The 11,760-nt window shown below is 42.7% G+C and overlaps 1 protein-coding gene across 7 annotated transcripts; it reads right to left on the minus strand.

Annotated features, from left to right (window-relative positions):
- Positions 1 to 1,267: 1,267 nt before the first annotated feature.
- Positions 1,268 to 11,548, minus strand: arnt (aryl hydrocarbon receptor nuclear translocator). 7 transcript variants are annotated; one of them, XM_037453956.2, is made up of 20 exons: positions 11,202 to 11,548; positions 10,451 to 10,544; positions 10,243 to 10,293; positions 10,104 to 10,151; positions 9,048 to 9,261; positions 8,134 to 8,347; positions 7,881 to 7,983; positions 7,717 to 7,782; positions 7,431 to 7,516; positions 7,228 to 7,304; positions 6,656 to 6,790; positions 6,494 to 6,568; positions 6,101 to 6,252; positions 5,727 to 5,852; positions 5,205 to 5,289; positions 4,266 to 4,456; positions 3,637 to 3,826; positions 3,316 to 3,487; positions 3,098 to 3,237; positions 1,268 to 3,014 (listed from the first exon to the last, which is right to left on the minus strand). In XM_037453956.2, exons 1-20 carry the CDS (start codon positions 11,236 to 11,238, stop codon positions 2,931 to 2,933), a joined length of 2,340 nt encoding a protein of 779 aa, XP_037309853.2. In that variant the 5' UTR covers positions 11,239 to 11,548; the 3' UTR covers positions 1,268 to 2,930. The 7 variants fall into 7 exon arrangements, with proteins under 7 accessions (XP_037309853.2, XP_037309852.2, XP_037309851.2 ...); XM_037453955.2 differs by having other exon boundaries at positions 3,098 to 3,234; positions 3,316 to 3,490; XM_037453954.2 differs by having other exon boundaries at positions 3,316 to 3,490.
- Positions 11,549 to 11,760: the final 212 nt, after the last annotated feature.

Below are 11,760 nucleotides of genomic sequence, written 5' to 3' on the forward strand. Positions count from 1 at the left end.
CACATCCAGATCCAACCTGGACACGGAGACGGCAGGAGGGTCCATGATGACAAAACCAAAAAAATAAATAAAGCATTGATTCCTCAGGCTTATCTCATCTGTTTACCTCCCTCTTGCTGAAACTACTTAATCAAAGTGGTTCCTCTAATGCTTCAATTATTAAAAAAACAACAACTATTTTCTAATTTAAGTGGGTTCTAGCCGATCCGTCGATGACGCCTGAAAACAATCCACCAAGCAGCTGCAGATTCAACCTGAGAAACAAACTCTTATTCGGTTTTGTTTGAACTCGACAACCCATTTCGCTACTTTGTCCATTTTCTTTTCTCCACACATTGACACCTACGGTCCTCCCACAGAGAGGACACACGGAGCTGCACTTGGCACCGGTGTCCTTCATGAATAGTTAATAAGGGGTTTGGTAACAACCACACCGTTCCTCAGATAAAGACCCACGTGCATCTCTCTGGTATCTAAAGCTTTGAAAAGCAATTGTGGTGTGCGGATTAAGATGCTGTGTTTGTACTAAATCAATCAGTAAAGATGATTATAAACTAGAAGTAGAGGAAAATTAGAAGTACAAGTAGCAGAAAGGAAAACACAGGTTAAGGAAGAGAAAGAGGATATGACGCCTTAGTAGCAATCCACTTAAGAGGGGGTGGAATCCGATCCCGACCCCAAAAAATGTAGATTGCTTGTATTTTGATGCCACTACAGCAACATAAACAAGTTAAGAGTAAAGTGACTCTATGCAACGACCTGTGAGAGGAGCCCATCTGTGTCGAGATGATTCTTGTAATACAAGATTTACAGCTCAAGACGTCACTCAAGCTCAAGCAACAGGGCAAAGTAAACCTCTCTCAGACCCGTAGTGGAAACTAACGGCAGGTGTTTTCACCCCCGGGCTGTGAAAGAGAGGACGGCGCAAAGGTGGAAACTGATCACAGGAGATACACAGATCTTTGAAAGCTTCGACCGATACACAATGGAGCAAGAAATCAGATACATCCCAAATGAAGCAAAGTTGCCTGCGTGCATGTATTCACTTTCTATAAAACGGTTTATACAAGTGAATACATGCTTGGATGTAACTGAAGACAGCCTCCCCTCTTGCATGAGAGTGATCAGTAGAGCAGACTGCTAAATCAGCTATGAGCAACACAGGAAATATATATGACTTTGTAATTAAGGATTAAATGATACCGCAGGTGGAGTAACCCGGCTTTGACCCACCACAACTGATAAGAAGCAAGAAGATCAGTGCAGTTCAAAAACAGTTCAACTTGTTCTTTCAACAATTTAATAATAAAAAAACAAACATTTTCTCTTATTTAACTTTTCATATACAGAATATTTATATTTGTGTTCCTATGAGTGATAGAAGTTCACATCATTGAAAAATAAAACCTGGATACAGAGCAATTACAGTCACCAACATACCATCCTCTGGAAGATAAAAACTGGACAATTATCAACATTGTTTACATATTATTACACCATTTGCAATCATAGGCGTTTCCCACAGAACATTGTAACAAAAGGGTCCAAATTTAAACTAATTCCAAAAATTTAACAATCTTAATATTTTAGAAGTATCTCTCATCCCACCATATTCTTCTACAATACAAAGTCACCAAAAAAATGATTGTAAAACACCGATAATTGGAGTAAAGACCCATGTTTGTCACAGAAAAAGGAAACACTTTTAGAGCATTCTCACCAATGGATCGTAAGATTTTCAGCTTAGTTCCGTTTTAATCCTGAATACCCTGAACAAACCATTAATTAAACACCAACCAGAAGAGGCGGATAGAGAAATCAGAGTTTAAAAATAACAATAAATCAACCATTAATGCCAGCTCTCAAATTTAAAATAATATAATCAAGGGGGTACATGACAAAAGTAATTAAATCCTGCTTGTTAAGTATTGCTGTGTAATTAATTTTTTTAATATTTTACAAAATGGAGTACAAAACCTCATACTTGAAACAGAGCAATAATTGGCAAGAAAAATAAGACTATCACGCGAGTCAGAAACCCTAGGACTGTGTTGTTGATAATTATACTGCAAGCATCCATTTTACATACATACACACAATACTGTATCTATGTTTATGAAGGCCAAGGTGAATAGATTTCATACATACAGGGAACTAGACAAACAGCATGAGGCCACCGTTAACACTGTGCGTCTGTTTGAGGACAACATAATATTTAAAATAATTAAATGCATAGGTGAAGCCAACAATGTATGTAGAAAACTGTTTTCAGTACAAATCTACACATTGTAGAAGCGCTCCATGAAAGTGGTGCTGACATGCAGAGACATGCTGTGGATTTTAAACTGTGAGCGGGGTCCGCACAGACAGTGGTGGTACAAGAAAACAAATCACCAAAGCTGCGCATACCTGCAAATACCTGAGAGTTTAAATCAAAGATCGGAGTGATTAGTTACCTCCATCTACTCATCATCGAAGCCTGAGAAAAATTAGGAACATTTCAGAAAATAAGGCCATTGTATAAGCTTTTACCTCCTGTGTATGTTTACCAGAGTTTTACCAGTTTTTTTATTCAAGTGTGGTTGGGCAATTGTGCGCTTTTACCTATAACATTGAGCTTTGGGCGGTGCTAGCCAGAGAATTCCCTAACAATAGTTGTAATATTGTTATAACAATTGTCTTACTGTAAGTAGGACATCCTTGATTTTCCTCCCCTATATATCTGCAGTCAGAGATTTCCTGTCTTCTGTAACTGGCTTTTGGCAGTGCAATTGAAGAGGTGCACAGCAAGGGAAGAGTGCTACTCTCAGGAGCAGGAAGAAAAGAGGAGCAGAAAAGCCATAGAATATAAGGAAAAGTGAGGGCAAAATAAAAAACCAACAACATTGAGTGTACAAAACAGGTGGACCAGCTGAGGTACATTGACTCGGTCACTGGTCAAACGAGGGGTAAATGGGAATCTCAAAGTCATCGCCGTTGAAGTTGGAAGGCTGGTCCAGCATAGACAATACATCCTGAATCAGATTGAAAGATTTATTTTAAGTGACAGACGGGGAAGAATATAATGCGCAATTATAATTAGGCTTGATTCACTCACAGGAAAAATGTCTTGCTGGTTGCCCTGTGCGTGCGGACGCTGCTCTGCATTGCTCTGCGAGTGCTGCTGGCCTTGCCACTGGGGCCACACGGCCTCTGCTGCTCGAGAAGGGAACTGTGGCCCGGATCGAGAACCATCTGCTATAAAGCACAGCAGGATGAGGGCACGCACCAGTAAAACCCATGGGCACAGACAGGTGTACTATGCACACAACCTACCGTAGCCGTTGCCGTTGAGGCCGATATGTGCATTAATGGGCGCGTAGCTTGCATTGTTGGTTTGGGCGGGAGCAGCCACTGTAGGCATCTGGCCAAAGGAGTTGGAAGAGCCACCAAATCCTCCCATAGCAGCAAACTGTGGAGCCATGGTCTTTGCAGCTTGGGGTGCCACCTGCTGGTTGCAATTGAAAGAGCGACTCCATTTACTGACTAGTACATAGTTGGGATTGATTATAAACAAGTGATGATCACTTAGATAGAAAAAGAAAAGCACTGTGACAGAAAGTATCATTCGTAAATGAAGATGAAGAAGAAAAAAACCTGGTTATTAAATTGTGGTCTGACTCCAGCTACAGCTGTGGGCCAACCTCCCGCTGGTCCTCCGTGAAGGGGGCTGCCAGTGCTGGGGGGGGCGAGTGACTGCGGCGCTCCATTCTGACGAGACATCTGAGCCAGCATGAGCCCTGCCGAGTGCGGCGGCGGAGCCATCTGTGGAGTCATGCCGACTGGCCTGCAGACCAAAGAGAAGGGAGTGCGAGCTCTGTTACACAACGGTCATCTACTGCCAGCAAAATAATACAATAGAATGAACCAATCAATCATGTTAAAGATCACTTATGCCTTTGTGTAAAGTCAGCGAAGAAGTAATTATGTACTTAAATGAATATCATCCTGAGGGAAACTCTGCACCGACTTAGACATACTGAAGCCTTTATTCTGTGCTGTGAGCTAGCTGGCTACCACATGTAGAATAAACTATTAGCAACATTTTCTCTCCATCAGATAAATCAGATTTTTGGGGGGGGTTACTTGGCCGTGTAGGCAGTATTTGCAAATGTTTGGACGGGTATTATTCATCAGCATTTGTAAAACGGCAATTAGCTTAATTATAGTTTAAGACCTGGTGTACTTTGTAGCCACATGCAGACGCACCGAAGACCTTTTCTGACCTGTATGCATCGCCGGATCGACCAGCAGCGAAGCTGTTGGCTGGAGGGTAGATCTGTGTGGTGGGAGTGGAGGTGGAGGGCAGGCCCTTGGTCTGATCTGGCCCCTGGAAAAGGGAGGGGTAGAGCTCTGGCTTCTCAAGGCCCTTGCTGTGGTCGGGCCCTGCCGCGGCCACTGGCTGCACTGGCGGCATCTGAGGACCAGCAAAAATAAAAACCGGTCAGGGATCTTTATTGTTTCTGTCATTGATCTAATGAAATTGCCAAAAGATGGAGGAGGCTGAAATCAGGAGAGCAGGTGACGTAACTCACAAGCCCAAAATTGTTTGTATAGTTGTGTGTTGCCTAAAACCAGAGATTTGTCTTCAGAACGTGTACATTATTACATTAACAGCCTTTGTCCTAATGGGGTAGGCAGGAGTCGTGAAATAAGAAAAACAGCTGAATAAAGAATACATAACATGTGACATAAAGTTAATAGTTTCTTCTGCCATCTGCAATTAGTTGCAGCTGGCAGTTTAACTGACATTTTGTTACATCTGCCATTTTGTCAGATCTGTGCCAAGGCCAATACTGACATGCATGAATGAAGGGGAAGGGGAAAGAAGAGCTTAAGTCAACATTGTAACAAACGGTGTCACAATAAGTCATGACCATGCAAACAATTCTTATTCATTTATTTGGAAAATAGCCTTAAAGTCTCAGTAAAAGTGTTCCATTTAATCTCAACCATTTAATCTCAAACATAAACAACAGGCAGTCATGACAATGTGCCTCCCTCAACATCCGCTTATGTTTTCCTGCTCAGCAAATAATCAACATCCTGCCACAAAAAAAGCCTGACCAGTTACTACAGCAAGAGAAATAGGCTTGAAACCAATGCTTCAATCAAACTGGACTTGAACTATTCATTTATATGTCCCTACGCGTGTGTGTCCTAACCTGTGAGAGGGTGAGTTGTCCTGCCTCATAGAGACCGTCTCCGGTTCCCTCCAGCTCAGCCTGCTGCTGCTGTTGCTGCAACTGCCTGAAGGGGGAAAACACAAAGGGACAGAGAGAAGGTTTAAAATAGCCTCATTTCCATTCCCATGCGCTCCACTGTTGAGTGAGAACCTCAAACACCTGCTGGCAAAATAGCACTTAACCCGCCACCGGTGGTCATGGCAACGCGGGGAGAGAAGAGGAAGAAAGTGACCACAAACGGTCTGCTATACAAACACATACTGCTAACATGCTACACTACCGGTGTTAAAAGTCCATAGTCGCTGCTAACTATTAGACATGCGTTTATTAGAAAACACCAGTATCTAATGCTACAAAGAGACTCGAGTGAAGAATCAGCTCGAGTAGGAAAACAAAAACAGAAGGACTGCAGTCAGCTAGAAACAGGCGTGGTCTCCCGTGAAGAAGCACCCCCCGTTCTCCCATGCAGGGGGAGGATAGTCAGGCCAGGCCTTGTCTCACCTGGCGGCCACCTGCCCAGGGCTGAGCATTACAGGAGGGCAGGTCGGACTGCTCTGACCCAGGGAGGGGGGCAGCATACCCACTGGGGAGGAGATGGGTGGGAGGGAGTCCTGAGTTGAGTTTCTACTGCTCCACAATCAGAGATGGGCGCAGAGGAGAGGCGTAGGGAGAGGTCGATCAGTGTGTGGTGTATTAAAAGTGGTTTTGGCAAGGACTCAAGAGGAAGTATGGGGGGGGGGGGGCTAGGTTAGCATTCAGACTGAGGGATCTTTCACAACAGTCATTTTAAAACAACAATGGTTTCATTACATACGATTGATTGTGTAATCCTCTTGCATAATCAGCATTAGAAAAACTGTGTGTGTGTGACTCACTTGACATTGACATTGGTACAGATGATATACTCAATCTCCTCTGAAAATGGGTTCTGGAAGGTGAAGGAGCTGGTTCTCATCCAGATCCATTCTCTCGATTTGGACCGAAACCGAAACATCACCGAGAGGACTTGGCCCTTCAGCTTCACCACCTGGGGGCACAAATCCAGCACGCCGACCAGTCACAATCTGGTGTTTTTACAATCAATGCACATAAAAGACTGTAGGAAGCGGCTCATTCTTTGAGGCCACTTCTGTCCGTTTTAGTCGGACAGAATTGAATTCAGTTATTCTGGCCCCGAGGTTGCTATATGTAGTCATCTTTTCTTTCATTCTTGTAAGTGTAGGAAAGCTGATCAATGTGGTTGTGCAAACTTGTTCACACTTCCTTACCTGTTGGAAGCTGTCTCTTAGTAAGCCCTGGTCTTCAGGGAAGGCAAACTCCAGAATGTTCTTCCCTAATAAATCCTGCAACACACACCAGATTATAAAGAAATATAAATAAAGTCTGGCACAAAAGGTAGTTAGAGTATGCAATCGGACCGAGAGTCTTACTTGTGGCTGATAGCCGACAGCTGCCATGCAGCGGTGGTCCACGAAGGTGAACATGCCCTGACAGTTGTGGCGCGAGATGAACTCCACTGGAACACTAATACTGTTGACGTCTGTGTCACCTGGGCAACAAGTTACCTAAAAAAAGGATTGAAAGATTTTAGCACATTCATTATACCGTAAAAGGATGAAAGCCCAATGTCACATTTATTTGTTATATTTTGAATTGTATTTGTTTATCTATGTTTTGAGTGCTTACAGCAGGCATGAAAACTATAGATGTTTTACAATTGCTTGTAAAAATACACTATAACAAGAGCATATGTCAACCAAAATCTCTGGATTTGGTTGACATATGAAGAGAAGATATTACCTTGTAGTAGATACATCTTTTATAAGAAAACATTCAACCACAAGTAAAGGGGTGTCGTTTGTCTTTGATTCTTATAGAGATTATTTATTTTTATTTTTTTTAGCACACAAACACGATCAGTTCAAAATTATTTTTTCATTGCTTGACTTGCTTCAGTGTAAAAGCCACATGTGTATCTCTACACCAGAGACATCCATCATACCTGTAATCGCCCAATAGCAACCAGACAGTAGCGACTCCCCGGATTGTTGTCTGCTTCATCGTCTGTTAATGATACTCCTAAAAAACAAAACGTGCAAAATATCTGTAAACTCGAGACTAAGAATAACTATGTCTAAGCCATTTAATGGAGAAATGCCACCGGTAGCTGTATATGGCTAACCCAAATAAAATGGCTAGTTTTACCTGAAGGGGGCCAGGACTTGATGTATCCTGTACAGTGGACCACTACAAACTGAGGCTCTCCTTCCTTGGCGATACCCAAACCATTCCTGAGATGAAAAAGAAATTAGACGATATACTTTAAAAAAAGAAAAGAAAAAAAAAGAACCATGCCTGAATTGTGGCAGCAATAAAATTCTGTTCACGTGCAATTTAATTGCTACTCTGCTACTCCATATGTGTTTATTTAAATATAGCAATTCTAACATTTAACAAAACAAAAAGGAAAAAAGCATTTGGTTGGGGTCACCTGTTTCTATTCCTCAGGAAGTTCAGTCTATTCATAGACATCGGTTCCACGGGACAATTGCCACACCTGAAAATATGCACAGGCCAAACATGTTCAATTTATGTATCAGGACATATGGCGATATTGAGCATTAACTGGATAATTAACTGTAGTACGGGTCACACCTCATTCTGCAGATGAATGATCGACGGGCTCCCCTACTCATTCTGGATGACGACTGCTGACCTTCTTTCTTCACTGTTCCTGTTTTCAAGTCTAGCATCCTCCCTTTAGGATGAAAAAAAAGAAAAGACACATTCAAGAGTGTAATGAGCAACCATGTGCCAAATTTTTGTCTTAACAAAGACACTTTGGGAATGAGTAGTGATGATAGATCTACTACTGTATACATATTTAGTGTCTGACAATGCTGTGTACCCGTGTTGTTATTCTCGGCAGTGGACAGCTGCTCTCTGAGCTTTTCTGTATCATCTGGGTGAAGCTGATCATACAGGGAGGAGCCAAGCCATTCCGACTGCGCCTGGTTGAGGACGGGGGTCAGAGAGTCTGAGACGTAAACAATGCGGCCGGTCTCGCATGACACCACGAACAGGAAACCGTCGGCCGCTTCCAGAATGAGGTGCTTTAGCTCCTATATAGACAGATGGCAGGAAAGACAGGCTGTGATCAGCATTTTTGTGAATAGATTATTTTTTTAAATGTAAAAAGTAAAACACACAAATCTCCGCGTATAAAACCTCCACGTGGGTATTCGGAATGTCTACGGTTAGCATTATGTGTAAATACACTCCCCACAAGTAATTAACTATTAAATTAAGTCCAATAATGGCCCTTGTATTAAGCGTATACACTGTTTATCGGTGAACTGGGTATAAAGGTTGTTCTACACCTGTTACAATGACACCGGTTGCTCCATTTCATGCAACAAAGGCTCACTCACGGTAGTTGCATATTGATAAAGTTTCTTTTGGAACAATGTACTAGAGCAAATTCTGGTGAAGTAGCGGGAAATAAATATCCGTTTTAACATTACAAAGTAAGATTGCACTAGCAACATCAAAGACAGTTGGTGAAAACAGTGTGTTCCCTTCAAGTATCCTGTGACAAAACTAACTCGCAGGCTTTAAAAGGTGCTACTTTCACCCTCCTCTATTTCAAAAAGTTTCGTATGAAAAACATGTCTGTGTAACCCGTTTATTGAAAAGGACTTCTTCACAAGTGGTAACAGCTTCTCCAAAACTGCTGCCCTCTGTGAGCATGCCGTAAATAAGTTAAGATATTTACTTTTTTCTATTCCCCACATTTCTCATGCTCAGTTGTTCAGTTCATACCTGGTCAGTGAGAAAGGAGGGTTTGTACGACCCATCCGAGTTGGTATTGCCACTTCCCCTTAGAGACTTCATATGGGACACCGCCATTCGCAGGATAGTTAGTTTGTCTGGCTTCCTTGCTAGTGCACTGCAGGTGGGCACCATGTCTGACAATTCTGTGATGTACGCAGTCATCTTGTTTCGCCTTCGCCTCTCAATCTCACTGTGGTTCTCCCTGAAGCGAGGAAATGACAACGGGAGGCAGAGGTGGAAAGGATAGGAGGGATTGAGATGGGGGACACCGGTGGGCAGGTGGACAACATGGAGTAGAATTTAGAGTTAATGTTGCAATGTAAGTAAGCCAACCAGGAAAGAAGTGAGAATGAGATATGGTGAGAGAAATATTGGTTGCACCAAAACCGAAAATCCAAAGTAAAAAAAAAAGAAAAATGATAGTGAGAAGACAAGAGTCTGGTTTTGAAGCCCAGTTGGTGACAGAAGAAAGAGTGCAGAGAGAAAAAGACCACTTTGATGTCCTGAGAGCGGAGGGGAGAAAAAAGACGGAGAGGAAAGTTGCTCAAGAGGAAAGGATTACCAAAGTGAAGAAAGTACCTCAGTTACACACACTGTACTAGTTACTGCCATATAAAACATTGTGGGCTGAAAGCAAGCGGCCTGGGGCTAAACAAGCATGATACTCTAACAATCAGACACATAGAGGCGCGAAACACACTGGTCATTTGTATACATTTATGTCCCGTGGATCCACCAGGTCAAGATAGTATTTGAACAGAGGATTCAATACCAATATGATACAAGGAGCAGAGGAAGCCTTCTACAGGGATACAGGCCAAACTCAGCTTGTTTTTCCTTATCTGCAAAAGCCATTCATCCAAAAGCCTGGAAATAAAACCAACCCGCTAAAACACAGGCCCAAATGTCCATACCGAAATAAAAACAAGTGTAGGAGTAAACAAAGAAAATGAAAAAGCAGAGGGAGGTCAGCCTAGGATTGGCTTTTGTATACATAATATTGCTCCGCTACACCCGCATCGATCTCTAAACTCGTCCTCCTACCTGGCAAAGCGCTCTTTGTCATTGCCACCTCCTGTTTCATCATCACACCTGGGGAAAACCAGAGAAAACGATTGCTTGTTATCGCAAAAGCCCGGGGGAATTTAACACTTTACGACAGACAAAAATGAAACCAATGGACCTGAACAGCTTGTTTCCTTCATCGTCGTCATCGTCATCATCAAAGTCTGGCCTGTGATAAGGAGAAGGGAGGCACATATTACATAATATAATATGTATTCTCAATATAATTTTGACCGAGAGTCAAAACTACACATAACCAGTCAGCAAGTGCACAGTTACATAGTTACACCACCACTAAAAAGGTCCCCACTACCACGCAGACTTACGCAGCTCTTCTTTTGTTGGTCCCTTTTGGTACAACAGCTCCGCCACTTCCCTGGGTGCCACTCGCCCCCATACCCAGATTTGGGTCTGGTATCTCTATTAATAACACGGGGCCACAGAGAGAAGAAATGTAGCAGTGATGACAGCTGATTTCCTATTGTGCACACGAGCACTGACAAATACAACGTTACTAATCCATTTACTGGAGCCCCCACACAAGCGCCAAAATTGCCATTAACGTCACCGCACGCAGCTGACATTGTTTTTATTTCGCAGCCAGTATGTTGAACGTTGAGTTAGCTATTCGTAATGTTTGTGTAGATCGTAGAGAGCAAAGACACCCGCGACACTACGCTAACGTCAAGGCTAAATGTAGCAAAACAGAAATTATTATTGGGAGACAGTTAACTAAAAACAGAAACACATGCTGGCATCTTGGTAAACTGTTTCTCTAACCCGAACTCAATGGCCATTACACAATTATCACAGTTGTCAACATACTGGTTTTAATAGTTAGCAAGTAGCTGTTGTTTCTGGCTAGCATGATAGCCAGCTCACACTTCTGCATTAACCAGCTAGCTATAGCATTACGTTAGTTTTGCTATGAAGCTAACTTAACGTTAGCTGGTGTTGTCACGCTATCTTTAGGAAAAGTGTCCGCTTTAGCAATGGGCGAGAAAACGCCCGTAACTCATCTACGATTGCAGAAAACAGCGCAGCTAAATGGTCACAGTAACTTCCATTGCACTTTACCTGGGTTTGAAGAGGACATGTCTGTTTGAAATAACATAAACAAACAACTTCGGCTGCGGAAAAAATCTCCAAACCCCTTCGCCCCTCCCCCTTGCTAGCTGGGTAAAGGCTAACAAGTTCCTCGCCGATACCCTCACGAATGCGCCTTTACTTTGAGTAAGAAACGCCGAAAGCTACGACTAGTTCGGCTCCAGTGTGACCGTGGATTGCTTAAAACACCGACGAAAGTCACGGTTTAACTCCTTCAAATCCTCCCTTTTAGGTTTAAATCCCACTTTCTATTCAAGATGGCGCTTTAGACAAGCCGAGCAGAAGCTGTCTCACGGTTTTCCTTTCTCTTCTTTCTATTGGACGTCACGGAAGCCAAATGACGTGACATGTTGGGAAATCCGCGTTTGGCTCCGCCCCTCTGACAGCAACGGGACACGCAGGTCTGTCAATCTCGATTATTATGAGACAGATGTTTAGGTTTTTTATGGGCATTAAAATGTTGTGCTACATTCTACATTTATGAGAGAGATGAATCGCTTTTTAGTTTACGTTAAAAAGTAAGGACTTT

Source organism: Pungitius pungitius, chromosome 11, assembly GCF_949316345.1.
Source record: "Pungitius pungitius chromosome 11, fPunPun2.1, whole genome shotgun sequence".
Lineage (NCBI taxonomy): Eukaryota > Metazoa > Chordata > Actinopteri > Perciformes > Gasterosteidae > Pungitius > Pungitius pungitius.

Excerpts from the sequence above, each read along its gene's own strand:
- arnt (XM_037453954.2), bottom strand. The coding sequence starts at position 11,238 with ATGTTATTTCAAACAGACATGTCCTCTTCAAACCCAG. Across the intron at positions 3,491-3,636 it reads GACCACAATTTAATAACCAG|CAGGTGGCACCCCAAGCTGC; the intron begins GTTTTTTTCTTC and ends AATTGCAACCAG. Across the intron at positions 3,238-3,315 it reads CCTCAACGGCAACGGCTACG|CAGATGGTTCTCGATCCGGG; the intron begins GTAGGTTGTGTG and ends TGTGCTTTATAG.